This window comes from Phoxinus phoxinus, assembly GCF_949152265.1.
Source record: "Phoxinus phoxinus genome assembly, chromosome: 24".
In the NCBI taxonomy this organism is placed as follows: Eukaryota; Metazoa; Chordata; class Actinopteri; order Cypriniformes; family Leuciscidae; genus Phoxinus; species Phoxinus phoxinus.
Window position 1 is genome coordinate 7,145,428 of NC_136899.1, and position 14,035 is coordinate 7,159,462.

Genomic DNA, 14,035 nt, shown 5'->3' on the forward strand with positions numbered 1-14,035 from the left:
AGAGCGTCTTCAAACGCTGTTCTGTTGAAGTTTGAGTTGAAAACACATTTAAAAATTTTAGTTGCTAATTTTATTTTGGATGACTCCTACAATTCATTTACATGTGTCTAAGTCCAAAAAATATAATATGAATTTTACATTTGCAAAGAGCCTGAAAATGGTTTGGTCGAAGATTCAGTCTCTCTAAACCCCTCCTTTCCGCGAGCATGCTCTGCTCTGATTAGTCAGATGACCCAGTCTGCTGTGATTGGTCTACCGCTAAAAGTGTGTGTTGGAAACAAAACACAATTACCATATTTGAATTTCAGATCCAGAAATTCCTCAGCGCTTTTATACACAGTGATACAAACAGTAACGAACAATCAGTTCCCTTTCAATCGCTCACGTTCGACATCACGTTGACGTTACGTCTCACGTTCCCTTCTTCAGGGAACGAGGGTTACATTAGTAACCGAGACGTTTTTCTGTCTTTTTGACATGTTGACAACACGAACCAACCTCTTCCAGGCCTCATCTACTACAGTGTTTGAGGGCGGGTCAAAGAAGGCGTCGTTCACGGGCAGCCAATGAAGGCCATATAGGCTGCCAATATGCAAATTTGTTAGATTGTTACGTAGGTATGTAACAGGAAGTGAGTCAGGAATTTCGAACGACTCGTTTCGGCAGTTCAGAATCTATTCTTTCTTTAGGAGACAATAACATTATTAGTCGTGGACTTTGATCTTTAAAACTTTGTAGACCTTTTACATTCACAAACAGCTGTATTATACACTGCATGAAAGGTAATATTTGAAAAAGCATAATAGTTTATAATAATAGAAAAAGTTATAAACGTTTATCTGCTTAACTATGAATATTTCTAGTGCATTCTCCTTCTTTATTCATTTATTTATTAATCTTTTTTGTGTATCTTCTCAACCCCATGCAGCAGAACCTGTGGATGTCCTTAAAGTATTAGAATTTCCCACTGTCCCAGAAGGAGTACAGAAAACTTCAGGATTTTGCACAAACAGAAGAGCATCACAGCCAGACACGGCCTACAAAATAGGCAAGAATGCCCAGATCAGTGCCCCAACCAAGCAGCTTTTCCCAGGTAAGCCGAACCCCATGAACATGTCTCCATATCCTGCCTACGTTTAGCTGCGTTTAAATGTGCCCTTTGTTACGGTTGCCAAGGCTTTTGACATGAGATGCCATCTCTGATTGTGCAGGGCCATGTTTCACTCAGACGCTTGTATTGTTAAGCGGCAGGAGAACTTGGCTAAAATCTCTTGACCACAGCATGGCTCGTCTGCTTAGTTGCATAAGAAATGAACAGAAGTGTTTAAAGAGACAGTTCACCCAAAAATACAATGGCATTACACATGGCTTTCTTTCTTCCATGAAAAAAAACATAAAAAGAAGATTTTTTGCAGAATGTTCAAGCTGCTATTTTAACCAGGCAATCCAACCCAAAAAAGCCCCATGAAAGTACCCTATACAACTTGTATTCAGTACTACATTCCAAATCCTCTGAATTTGTACGATGAGTTTGAGATGCATTATGTAATTGGAATGTGATCATAATTTTGCAGATGTCTTTTACATGGTGGAAAACAGATGCATGTTTATTACTTGCTATTATTTCTTCATCCTAGATAATGCCACATATCTGGTTTTTATTATCAAGTCTCTTGCATTTCCCCTTTTAAGCTAGATATAAAGGATTACATCTGACATAAAGTGTTTCAAATGTCAAATCTTATTCCAATGTTGTTCTCATTTATAGCATTTTTAGTTAAACAATGTAAATGCACTAATATAAGATTATAAAATAATGAAAGCAAACTGCTTCACGAAAGCCAGAACATGCTTTATGGAGGATAAAAAATCTAATTCATCAATTTAAATTCTTTTTTTTTATACATTTAAAATGTTAATTAAATGTCACAATAAAATAAAATAAAAACACATGCACTTTTAATCACTAGCCAATCTGTCTTCAGTATAATTTAGCCAAATATAATATTAATAAGGCCTAATTAATAAGGACTAATAAGGACTAATATTATAATATTAGTCCTCCATAATGCTGGCAAATTCAATAAAGCAATTAGCGGTTTGGATGGACCTCAATATCTCAACAAACTCTTCAGTGAACTTGTTTGTGCTGTTTTCTAGATGGAGTGTTCCCTGAAGACTTTTCCATCCTAACCACCATCAAGCCCAAAGCTGGGATCCAGTCCTTCCTTTTGTCCATCTACAACGAGAAAGGCGTCCAACAACTAGGCGTCGAGGTGGGCCGCTCACCTGTCTTCCTGTACGAGGATCAGACAGGCAAGCCTGCCCCGGAGGATTACCCCCTGTTCCGCTCTCTCAACCTGGCTGATGGAAAGTAAGTCACAGACCACAAAGCCGAATGTACAAGGGCTTTTTTTAGACCTGTTTAGATCCATCCTCAAAGAGAAAGACCGAGACTGACTCCAGACAGGGTCAGACGGAGGTCAGTCATCAGCCTGTACCAGCATGAAGTCATTTGTTACCAGCCTAGACTTTTACACTGTAGTCCTGATCCATTACATATATATATGAAGACATTTCTGGGACCGTTTTAGAGTATTTTCGGTTGACAAGCAGACAAATCAGAATTACAAGTGACTATTGAGGCGTTAGTTATGTGTGGTTTCTTCTGCGAGGCAAGCCAGAGGAGATCTGGCTGTGACTCTGGATTGATGGAGTGAAGCAGACAGGGCCGCAGGTGATCTGACCTCCAGGGTTCTGTTATTTTAGAAAGATGGAAAGTCGGATCCATTGGGGCTGAAACTTGACCTCAGACATTAACCTCCTTGGTTACATCATCAGGAAGCTCTTACCAACATGAACAGACATTTTTGGAAGCTTGCTCCTGCCTAAAAGTAAAACGTAAAAAAGGTAATTGTGAGATAAAGTTTCAAATAAGACAAAAAGCATTGTGAGGTGTAATAGTTGCAGTTTCAAGAAACAAAGTCACAATTAAGAGATAACAGGTTACATTGTGAGATATAGTCACAGTTGCGAGAAACAGTCACAGTTATGAGATAAAAAGTCGCATTGTGAGACATAAATTCATAGTTGTGACAAATAATCACATTTATGAGATGGTCACATGTGCAAGAAAAATACATAATTTTAAGATGAAAAAAGTCCCATTTTGAGATAAATTCCGTTTTGAGAAATAGTCACTATTATGAGATATAAAGGTCAATTCACACCACACAGACCAACACCATCAAACAAGTTGGCCGTAGGATTGACTATTTTGTGAAAAATAACTATCATGTTCACACTGTCCCAACAGACACCAACAAACAGTGATTGAACATGTTCATGTGAAAACAAAGTCCGTCAAAATTGTGAATTGGCCTTAAAGTTCACAATAAATAAACACAATTAAGAGAAAAATTCACATTGTGAGATATAAATTCATTGTTGTGACAAATAATCACAAATAGTCACATTAGGAGATACTCTATAGTCACATTTGCAAGAAACTGTCATAATTACGATAAAAAGTCACATTGTGACATTCACAGTTTCGAGAAATAGTCATAATTATGAGATAAGAAATTACATTGTGAGATAAGTCACATTTATGAAAACTAAAGTCACAATTACAAAATATATAGTCACATTTACAAGAAATAAAGTCGCAATTTTTGTAATCTGCGGTGAAAACATGCATCCTTAGATAATGTTTTGCAATGCTCATTATTGTCCAGAAACCCTTTGAGTCTTATTTTGACACCCCGCAGTGCTAAAATTAATTGACAGAACAATGTACCTCAACGGACGTGCTTTGTCTTAAGTTTAAGAGGCTTTATTGTAGGTATCAGTTCAATGGGGTGTTTTGCTGTAAAAACAACAATATTTCTGTGAAGGATTAAAGCGCTGGGGATTTTGGGTTAAATGCACCTTGATTGGTCTAATTCTGTCATTCCAATTCCCCTGTGCTGGAAGAATTATAGTTGCAAGTGACTTTATAAAAACAATTTGTACAGCTAAAGATTAGCTATTACCATTTTAATAAAAAAATAATCTTCTTTTGTGGTTTATCTTCCTTAAAAACATAAAAAGAATTGCTTTTTAGAACATCATAGTGATGGACATTGTATCTTGAGTAAAGAAATCTGAAATGCATTTATGAGAAATGTGTCAAATGTGTTGCTCTACCATACAGTACTATAATCGGATAATGCAACAATGTGTTGCTTACATAATTTACGCATATGGTACATGGGAAGATTAATTACACCTCTGTACGTCCTTAGGGAAAATGGGTTATTTTTGATGTAAAAAACGTGTGACTTTAAATCATTGCATTTGGCAAGTCCAGGAATCAACTAAAGTTTTAGAATATTCCCAGGATGTTTTTAATACCTAAAGGCATGAAGTACGATACTGTGGGTTTTACACCGTCACACATCTATCAATCATTAGATAAATCGCTAAGTCTTAACCATGTAAATTGCCTCTTTTTATTCAGTTAACAGGTACTTTATCCAAAACATTGGTTTCTAGCCACAGTAAAGCATGTCCTAGTTCAAGTTTGCCAAGTACTTTAAAGACACGAGCCAGAATAAAGGTTTTTCTTTCTAATGAAGTGGATTATGGGAAATTGATCACCCTCGAGGGTGCTATTGATACGCCTTTGAAATCTCGCTGTGGCTTCTTACCGCAAGCCCGTCCAACAGTTTCCCTCCCCAGCTCAATGTTTTGACTCTACAGTTCAGTTTCTCTGCTGTACCTTCCTGACACACACTTTCTACAATGTTCACAGTGTCTGTCATGCTGGATAACTCACAGGAGGGGATTTGGTCTAGGGTTTAATGAGTTTAATCCAGTGTTAAACAAGGCCAAAGTTTGAAGGCTGGAATGTGGTCCACTCAGGAATGTTATATCTCAAGAATGGAGGCGAATTGTCTAAGGTTTTAAAGTAAGACACGTCTCACGTGTGGCGGCCTTTAACCGTTTGCTGGGTTTGTAATCGCCTACTCTTCTTGTTCCACACAGGTGGCATCGTGTAGGCATCAGTGTTGAGAAGAAGACTGTTACCATCGTTGTCGACTGTAAGAAGAAGCTAACCAAGCCCTTGGGCAGGAGTGACCGTGCCAGTATTGACACCAATGGTATAACTGTTTTTGGCACCAGGATCCTGGATGAGGAAACTTTTGAGGTAAAGCGGGTTTTTTTAGTGCAATAATGCACGGATATCCCTCTGAAGGCCTGACTGTGTGAGCTGCTTGATCAAGCATAAATCAACACGTATTTGAGGTGTTTAACATTATGAAAACAACATCTGTTCATTTGAGAACAGGAGAGTAAACCAGAGTTGGATTTATAGTCCAGCTCCGGGGGGTTTTACATGCTCTGTTCAGCCCATTTAATGACAAATAAAACTAGCATGGGGTCGAAATAAACTGGCCTGTAAATAAAATAAAAGGTTCTTCTGCAAGGTTTTGGATTGAGAGTAAAATGGACTTTCCTTTTGTCCATCTTGTGGATTGCAAAGCCTTCTATCCGTCATGCATGTACACGTCACATCTCAAATATTTAACCTTCAAACCCACACTGCAGCTTAATTTCATCACACTGAATTAAATAATACCTGTTTTTCACTGAATATGTGTTAAATCTGCATACAACAACAGCTCAGGTTTTAAACTATATCGCACCAACAAGTAAAGCAGGAATATGTGACCCTGGATCACAAAACCAGTCATAAGTCGCACGGGTATATTTGCGGCAATAGCCAACTATACATTGTATGGGTCAAAATTATAGATTTTTCTTTTATGCCAAAAATCATTAGGATATTAAGTGAAGGTCATGTTCCATGAAGATATTTAGTAAATTTCCTACCGTAAATATTTAAAGCATTTATTTTTGTGAGTGGATGCAGCAAAATTGCGAACATAAATGGACAACTTTAAAGGCGATTTTCTCAATGTTCAGATTTTTTTTGCACCCTCAGATTCCAGATTTTTAAATAGTTGTATCTCAGCCAAATATTGTCCTATCCTAACAAACCATATGGAAAGCTTATTTATTCAGCTTTCAGATGATGTATACATCTCAATTTTTTTTAAATTGAACCATTTGACTGGTTGTGTAGGCCAGGGTCACTAAATGTTCCTATATTCATTCATGCTAAATGCGGTGGCTGCCTAATGGCACCTTTGCTAAAGGTTAAAGATTGAAATGTTCAGTTTTAAAACTTGCATATAACTATTTGGCCTGTGAAAATTTTCCTCAACGTGTTTTGTTTTAGATGAATGGCAATGCTTTGCCATTTTTGGGTTTCTGAGGGTTAAACAATTGCACTGTAAAAAATATTTTCATTATTTGTTATCACAACTTATTTTCCTTTGTCAAATCAACTTTGATAATTAATGTAGTTCAGATAACACACTATTTTGAGTTTCTGTTTATTAAACCAATCTCCTTCATTGCATTAACTCAAATTTTTTATTACAACGAACTCAAATTTTTAAGGCAACCAGGTTACTTACTTTTTTAAGTTAAACCAACAATATTTTTTTACAGTGTGCCTACTATAGTTAAGTACTATAAAAGGAGAGTTTATTTGCAAATGAAGTGAAGTTTGTGGCATTTTATGTAGGCCTATGCTTTGTTTTCCACAAGCTAACAGCTATTTGCATTAGCATCCCATTCATTGTTTTGTCTTTTATAGTTCCATGAGAAAGATCAGTGTTTACATCTCTATGGCAACCTGTCAGCATATATTTATGTAACTTTGTGGTAACATTGTTCTCTTTAGCCTAATGTAGTCTTAATTGCACCTTAAGCAATTAACCTTAGGTTGTTTTAAAGATTTGAAAGTAAATGTAGCTAGCCCTTATTTCTCCACATATTAAAGACGCAATACTCAGATTTGACCAGTTGCTATTAGAGATCAGTTCCATAATGGCAAAGGTGAATATGTGTCCCTCTGGACACTGGCTTACTCAGGATAACACAGACAAGCCTTGTGTCGCTGTTTACCTTTAAGCGGTCGGGTTTTCCCCTCGCTTCCTGTTATGAAGGCTTCTTTCACCTTGTAATTAAAGCTACTCAAAGCCAGTGGAGCCTCTTCATGCACGAATTGCTCACTGCCTCAGCTGAGGCCTTCATTCGACATGGCTAATGTTGTGACTTTTCTTAAGTAAAATTATAGTATCTGCTTCATCGTGCATTTTAAAGATGACCCCGATTATATTCGGGGCATATTTATGTATTAGCAGACATGACAAGTTACAGGTTTAAAGGAAAGTAGCCCTGCCATCACCTTGATTAGAGCGGAAAACACTAATTAATGCTAGTTATTAAAATATTTTCATGACTGCATGTGATACATTATGGCATATATAGATGTGCTCAGCAAATTTCTGCACTTTTTATTCGTATTAACACTGCACATATAAAGTTTGACTGTTTTTGGTGCAAACTTGTGTCTTTTAGGTATCGGGTTTCACTGTTTTATGTGTGCGTTTGTTCTCTTACGTTCTCTTAAAAGTCACAATTCAGGCAGTGTGGAATGTGCAGGGTCAGGATGAGTTAAAGCTGTAAATAATGACATACAATGGGCCGATTGACAGGTGATATTAAAATGCATTGCTTCTTGTTAAAAAGGAGGGCTAGCTGAGGCCTTGGATGTGTGTTTGCCTGTGTAACTGAGAACTTGCTTACTGGGGGATGGGAATAATTTTTTATCTGCCCATATTGGTGTTAAAATTGCTTTTATTTAAGTATTTTTAATTGGGACTTCTTGTTGTTAGTGTGTGGTGACATGTATTTGCTTGACCCTATACACTTGAGGTTTTGCGCTGTTTTGAATCTTGTTTATGTTACCGTTATTCCTCATGCATTCTTTCAAAACCTATTTTATCAGAAGATGACATGCTGTCAGATGTTCCACAAATATATGATGGCTGTGATCATTTGTATATGTCAAACTTTAATACTCAGTATTTGATATTTACAGAGTCAGGGGAAAAACAAGATATCATGATCAAAATTAAGAATTCAGTCACACAACATATTAACTTCATGTGCGAGGCTCTGTATATGTGCAACTTCTTAAAAAAAAAAATGTTTTGCAATATAATAAACTTATTGGGCTTTTTGGCCATAAAAGTAGTCATATGTTTAGAGGGTTTTGATAAAGGTCATTTTGAAGTGGTCTCATACAGTTTACCTGACAGAGAGTTTCATCCTATAGATATATTCTTCATTTTTTCCCTCTTGCAGCATATATAGAAAAGCTATGAGAGGTATGCCCAGTATTTAGATTTGGCGTGTCATCTGGGATTTGTATGGATGGAAACACAGAGTTCTCTGTGTGAGAGCATGAACACCATGACTGTTCCCACTGTATGGCTACTTCTGAAGTGTATTTTGGGAAATATGGGGGAAATACCTGGTCAGACCCGTAGGAACGACATCCCTTACTAGCCCTGGATGAATCGACACTTTGTAGGGCCTGTAGAGAAGCCTTTGATTTGTGCAAATTCCACGTGAGTGTACAATGTACTATATTTGCGGGATAGTGGTCCAAAAACAGATATAAGTTCAAATATAGAGTGTATTTTTTTTACTGCACAGTTCCACAAGTCTAATTTATATCTCGTAATGAATAAGAACCTTTCTTTAAACTACCAGGGTTATTATTGTTGACTAAAACTAAAACCATTAAAAAACACCTTTGCTACTTGAAATAAAGTAAACGTTAACTGGAATTAAATAAAATGCTAAAAATCTTGGGCGAACTACTACACTGTAAAATAAGGTAATTGAAATTAAGTTAATTGAAATAAAAAAACTTAGTTAATAAAGCAGAGATTAGTTTTATCAACAGAAACTGAAAATAGTATGTTATCTGAACCACATAAATGATATAAGTTGATTTAACAAAATATATTTTTTTATAAATCATGAAAATATATTTTTTTAACTGTGTATGCTTAAATACGACAAAACACAGCTAAATTAATAAAACTATCTAAAATTAAAGTGGAAATATGAAAATGATTAGTAAAGGATATTTCCTGAGTGAATTGACTCATTGGTCATTGACACACTTTGAATGACAGTTCAGAAACCCACACTTTTTCTTGAATGGCCAGGCTGCTCTCTTAATTACTATTGTCTGTGAGGTGAGGAAATCGTGTTGACCGCAGCTAATAGGGTTGGGTGTGTTGCCAGGCCGCTGAGATCACGGCTCTAGGCTTGGATACATCAAAGTTCGCTGCTCCTTTTGTTTCCGATTTGGTGTTCGCCACCATTGGCTCCCTCTAGTTCTGTAATTAGAGCAGTTAAGCACAATTAAACGACCGAGGAAAATTGACCAAATTCTCTCATGTTGTAAAGCTGAGGCATTATGGCACTTAATGAAAGGTTTCCTACTGTGCTACGTTGCTATTTGAACAGTTTACTGTATACTCATGCTGGGGGTCTGCATCTTAAATAGTTTTTCACACACTTGGCCTTACAGACAACCAAGCTTTTTAGTACGAAGCTGAGAAGTTTACGAATGACTCATGGGTCATTAGTGAAAAGCTGTTGAGTGATGATTGGTTCATGTTATTTAAGATATTGGTACATTACTGCATAGATTTTCCCTTAACATTTTACCTAGGTTACATCGTTCTATGGATTGCACTTTATATTGTATCTGTGACAATAGAGAGAAAGCAGCTGTAAATTCCCAAAAAAAATTAAGTTACCAAACAAACATCTTTTACGATATAGGCCTACATTGCAAGCCAGCATTAAAGTCGGCATGAAATGGAAGTTACGATAGTCTTTTATTCCCTATTGTGACGAACTATTTCACGAACAAGAAAAAATGTAGGGCTGGATTGTGTCGGTTGGGAATTGATTGGATGGTTGTGATATAATACATACTGCAATATCCATAAAAAAATCAAGAATTGTCCATTTTGATTTCATGGTGACTTTAACATAAACCACTGGGTGGGCTTGATGGTTTCTATTGTTTGCTTAAGTTTGTTTGAACTGATCCAGCGCTAGTCTTAGACCAGGCTTTCATGCGTTTCTTATTCAGAATAAGCTCTGCAGGGTCCAGGGAGTTGTTAAGGTGCACGGGTGACAAATGAGGTAATACGTGTCACTTTTATTCAGCCGTTGGCTTGATCTCCCTGTTTTCCCCTCCATCTTGGCACCAGGCTCTAATGCCAAGCCTGGCTTTTGGGGCCAATCCTGGCTTTCATGGTCTGGTAAATGTACTGTATGCTACTGGGCCAACAGGTGATTAATGCAAATACGGCTTGGATTTACATCACTACAGCTTAGCAGTGTGATTTGACTAATGATATTGATTGTTTTTTTAATGAATTATGATAATTATGGCATAAAAGTCTGCTTAAATATAGCCTGAATGACTCATATGCCGTATTTCAAGTAGCTTTGTGTGAGGAACAGATTGCAATTTGAAGTTAGGATTCCACTGATCATTTTGCATTTGTGACTGAATCATTTATTAAAGATTCATAGACTCAAACAACGATTTGTCCACGTTCTACTTCTCTTGTGAACTATCATGAGTTCGGATCAAGGGTTTTCAAGATTTTTACTGAAAAGTAAAACTAAAGGTAGGATAGGCAATTTTCAGAGAAGCTAGCAATAGCGAGCTAGCTTTGAAAGAATAATATCCTACTCTCCCTTCAGAGCTTCTCCAAAGCCACGCCTCCTTCAAAACATGAACGCAAACAAAAGCATCACGAGAGACTGCGTTAAAATACCTCATGTCTCAAAGCACATAACATTACAGTAATAATGAACGTAAACAACTTAAATAGCACTGACCTGTACCAACTGACTGCTGCAGATTCATTTCGGCATTGATAGTGTTGCTAAAATGCATAAATTCCAGTCACGAATCACTCCGTTCTGGCGTAAACGCAGCATAAGCTTGTTGTTTTGGTTCAGGAGGAACTGTAAAAGGTTTTTCGGTTACGGTGTTCAATGACTGACGTTTGTCTAACTCTGCATAGCATGAAACGCACTGATGACGTGTGATGTCTGCGTATGGAAATACACACGTTATGTAGGCATGTAGGATTTTTGGACTGAATGCAACTATTGTACGAACATTTTATGGTCCTACGCCTTCCACATACGATATACATATAAATACATTTAGAACACTTAACGTAGTGATTGCTATCATGATGTCACGAGACTTTCAACCAGCTTAAAAATCTGGAACAAATAACCTACCCTGCCTTTAAATTTCAATCTGTTCTTCACACAAAGCCACCGGATGACTTCATAAGTTGTTCATTTTAACCACTTGTTAATGTGAAGCTTTAAAGCCCCCTTTCTCATTCACTTTCATTATTTTAAATGATTGTATTGGCTATTTTAAAAAAATTCGCATTTTGTATCCTACTGAAGAAAGTAAGTCATGTGATGGTGGATTTATAAGTGCGGATAAACTATTCCCCTAAATGTCTTTTTTTCGTTAATTAAATAAAAATAGTAAGAGCTGGTATTTTGTTCAAATAAGGAGGTCAAGCACACCTCTTTTTTTTTATTACAGTGGGCACACCTGAGCATTTTGCTGTTTATACAGTTGAGTTTACAGAGAGCGGTATAAAAATACACAGACACACATGCCCCTAACAAGTCCGAGCCTGCTGTTTTTTTTTGTTTTTTTTTAGTGGTTGCCTTGCTGCTAAATCGCACAGTCTCTCTCTCTCTCTTTGTGACAGTGCCAAGGAGAGACCTCAGGTTCGAACACATCCCCCAGATCTACTTGTGGACTTTACTGTAGAAGCGCACGTTCCTCGTAACAGACCCAGGTCATACTGAACCAATCTAAAGCCAGCAGCTGAACAGAATGATCTGAACCAGTTACAGCCTGAGACGTGGCCTTAAAATGGACAAAAATAATCGCTTAATCAAAACCTCATACAGTAAATGATGCTTTTAATCAACAGGTTGTTGATCATAATGCAGGTTGAATGTTTCTGACCAGAATATGGCAAAAAACAGATTTCACTCATTCAGTTTCTTTATAAATGTGTGTTTAATGTGCTGTTGACCAGAAGGTTTTATGAACTGTTGTCTAACCATTGTTGGAGGCCGCATTTTATATGAGAGGAAACTTCCTGTCTGGGTTTCTGCTACCAGGTGTTTCGAGATGAAACGCGTTTTATTTACCTGCTTATAAAACAGCAATTTCCTGAACCATCTGACCCGCGTTCCTCATTGTGAAAGTGGTTGATGATTTTTTTTTCGTTTTGTTGCCATGACATTCCATCATTCCATACATTGTCCCCAATCCGAAAGTGGTATTTTTGTTCTGTTTCGACCAACCACAACCTTCAAAAATAAAGGTGGGATTTTTTACAATGATGCCGTAGAAGAATAATTTTGTGTTCCCCACAGAACCTTTCAGAGAACCATGTTAAGGGCCTCATCAGTATTACATATATACGTATATCTTAGTAGAACAACAGAGGTATTTTTGGTAAATGAGCACATGTATCTCACGTACTGTATCTTTCTGTCATTCGTCCCTCAGGGTGATATCCAACAACTGCTGATTGTGTCCGACCCAAAAGCAGCTTACGACTACTGTGAACACTACAGCCCAGACTGTGACGTCCCCCACAAGGACACACCGCAGGCACAAGAGCCCGGGGAGGAGGTTAGTATAGACCATAAGCCTTCCAGAAGGCCAAACGTTTCTGGAAGTCTGACACGTCGTTGATACTTTTGACACTACCGGTCAAACGATTGGACACACAGACTTAGACTTTGTCGTTGTTTTCCACATGTTAGAATTAGAGGGAAGTCATCAAAATTACGAAATAACATTGGTGAACAGGAAGTGACCAAAAATGTTAATTAAAATCATACTTCGACACATTTATTATTATTAAATAGATACAATTATTTTTAGATAAAGTATGGCAAACTCTAAAAATTAAACGCATAATAGTGAGGAATGATCATTATGGAAGGAATTTTTCTCTCATGCCACAAAGATAGATAATAGATCAAATACATTTTAGATATATATTTTACACTACCTAAATTGGTCAAAATTCCAGTAAAAACTGTAATATTCAGAAATATTATTATAATTTAAAATAGACAGTACTATTACAGTATATGTTAAAATGTAATGTATTCCTGTGATTGCAAAGCTGGATTTTCAGCAGTTTCAGTTTTGCTTAAGAAACGTTTCATATTATTTTCTATGCTGCTTAATTTTGAATTTTTTTGTGGAATCCATTATTGAGGATTCTTTGTTTAAAATAAATATACCAATTTTTTTTTTAACATTGTCACTTTACTGTCACTTATGATCAATTTGACATTTCTTTCAAAAATATATCACTGACTAAATTTTGGACGGTGGTGTATACATTATAAAAACATGTCACGGGTCAAAAGTCAGCCTCACCTTGACACTTCTGACCTCTGCGATGGCTCCTGTAAGCACAGACACCATCATTTTAACCCATTATATCCTGCTGGAACAGGGAGAGGGTCGTTTCCTATATGTGAGAAATCAATAACCCTGAGATGCTCTGCTCATAAATCATCCGGGGCCAGGCTGAATGGGGTCCAATCAATGCTGAGTGATCACCAGCCGTGGAAGAGGGCCTGATCATCAGCGCAGTGTTTTATGAGCTCTTATGCTGTATGAGAATTAACATATACTTATGTTTGATGGATGAAGCCCCGGAGAGCCCGACTCAGTGGTTTTATTGGCTTTTCTGCTCCTCTAACAGCCGTCATTTGTGTTGAAGAAGCAGAAACAGAGAACCTGCTACACAAACATAAACCATCCATTCATTCATTAAAAATGTGTCATAATTGATGAATGCGTATAGAAATTCTCTTTTATTATAGCCAAATCTAACACTTTTTTTTATTAACATTGAACTTAATATTCTAAACCTAACACTTAACATTTATTTAATGACAATTATAAAGTCTAGATATACATTTAAAAACTTTGTACGAGACACAGGACGTTTTA

At 36.9% G+C, this 14,035-nt stretch overlaps 1 protein-coding gene across 6 annotated transcripts in view; it reads left to right on the top strand.

The window, feature by feature from the left end:
• col11a1a (collagen, type XI, alpha 1a) overlaps positions 1 to 14,035 on the top strand; it is a 73,005-nt gene that overhangs the window by 4,727 nt on the left and 54,243 nt on the right. For 5 of the 6 annotated variants that reach the window (XM_079602374.1, XM_079602371.1, XM_079602375.1 and 2 more), the window contains exons 2-5: positions 929 to 1,093; positions 2,161 to 2,374; positions 5,029 to 5,191; positions 12,566 to 12,691. In XM_079602374.1, coding sequence (XP_079458500.1) covers positions 929 to 1,093; positions 2,161 to 2,374; positions 5,029 to 5,191; positions 12,566 to 12,691 — 668 coding nt within the window. The remainder of the gene's footprint in view (positions 1 to 928; positions 1,094 to 2,160; positions 2,375 to 5,028; positions 5,192 to 12,565; positions 12,692 to 14,035) is intronic. The other variant, XM_079602372.1, reaches the window with a different exon arrangement.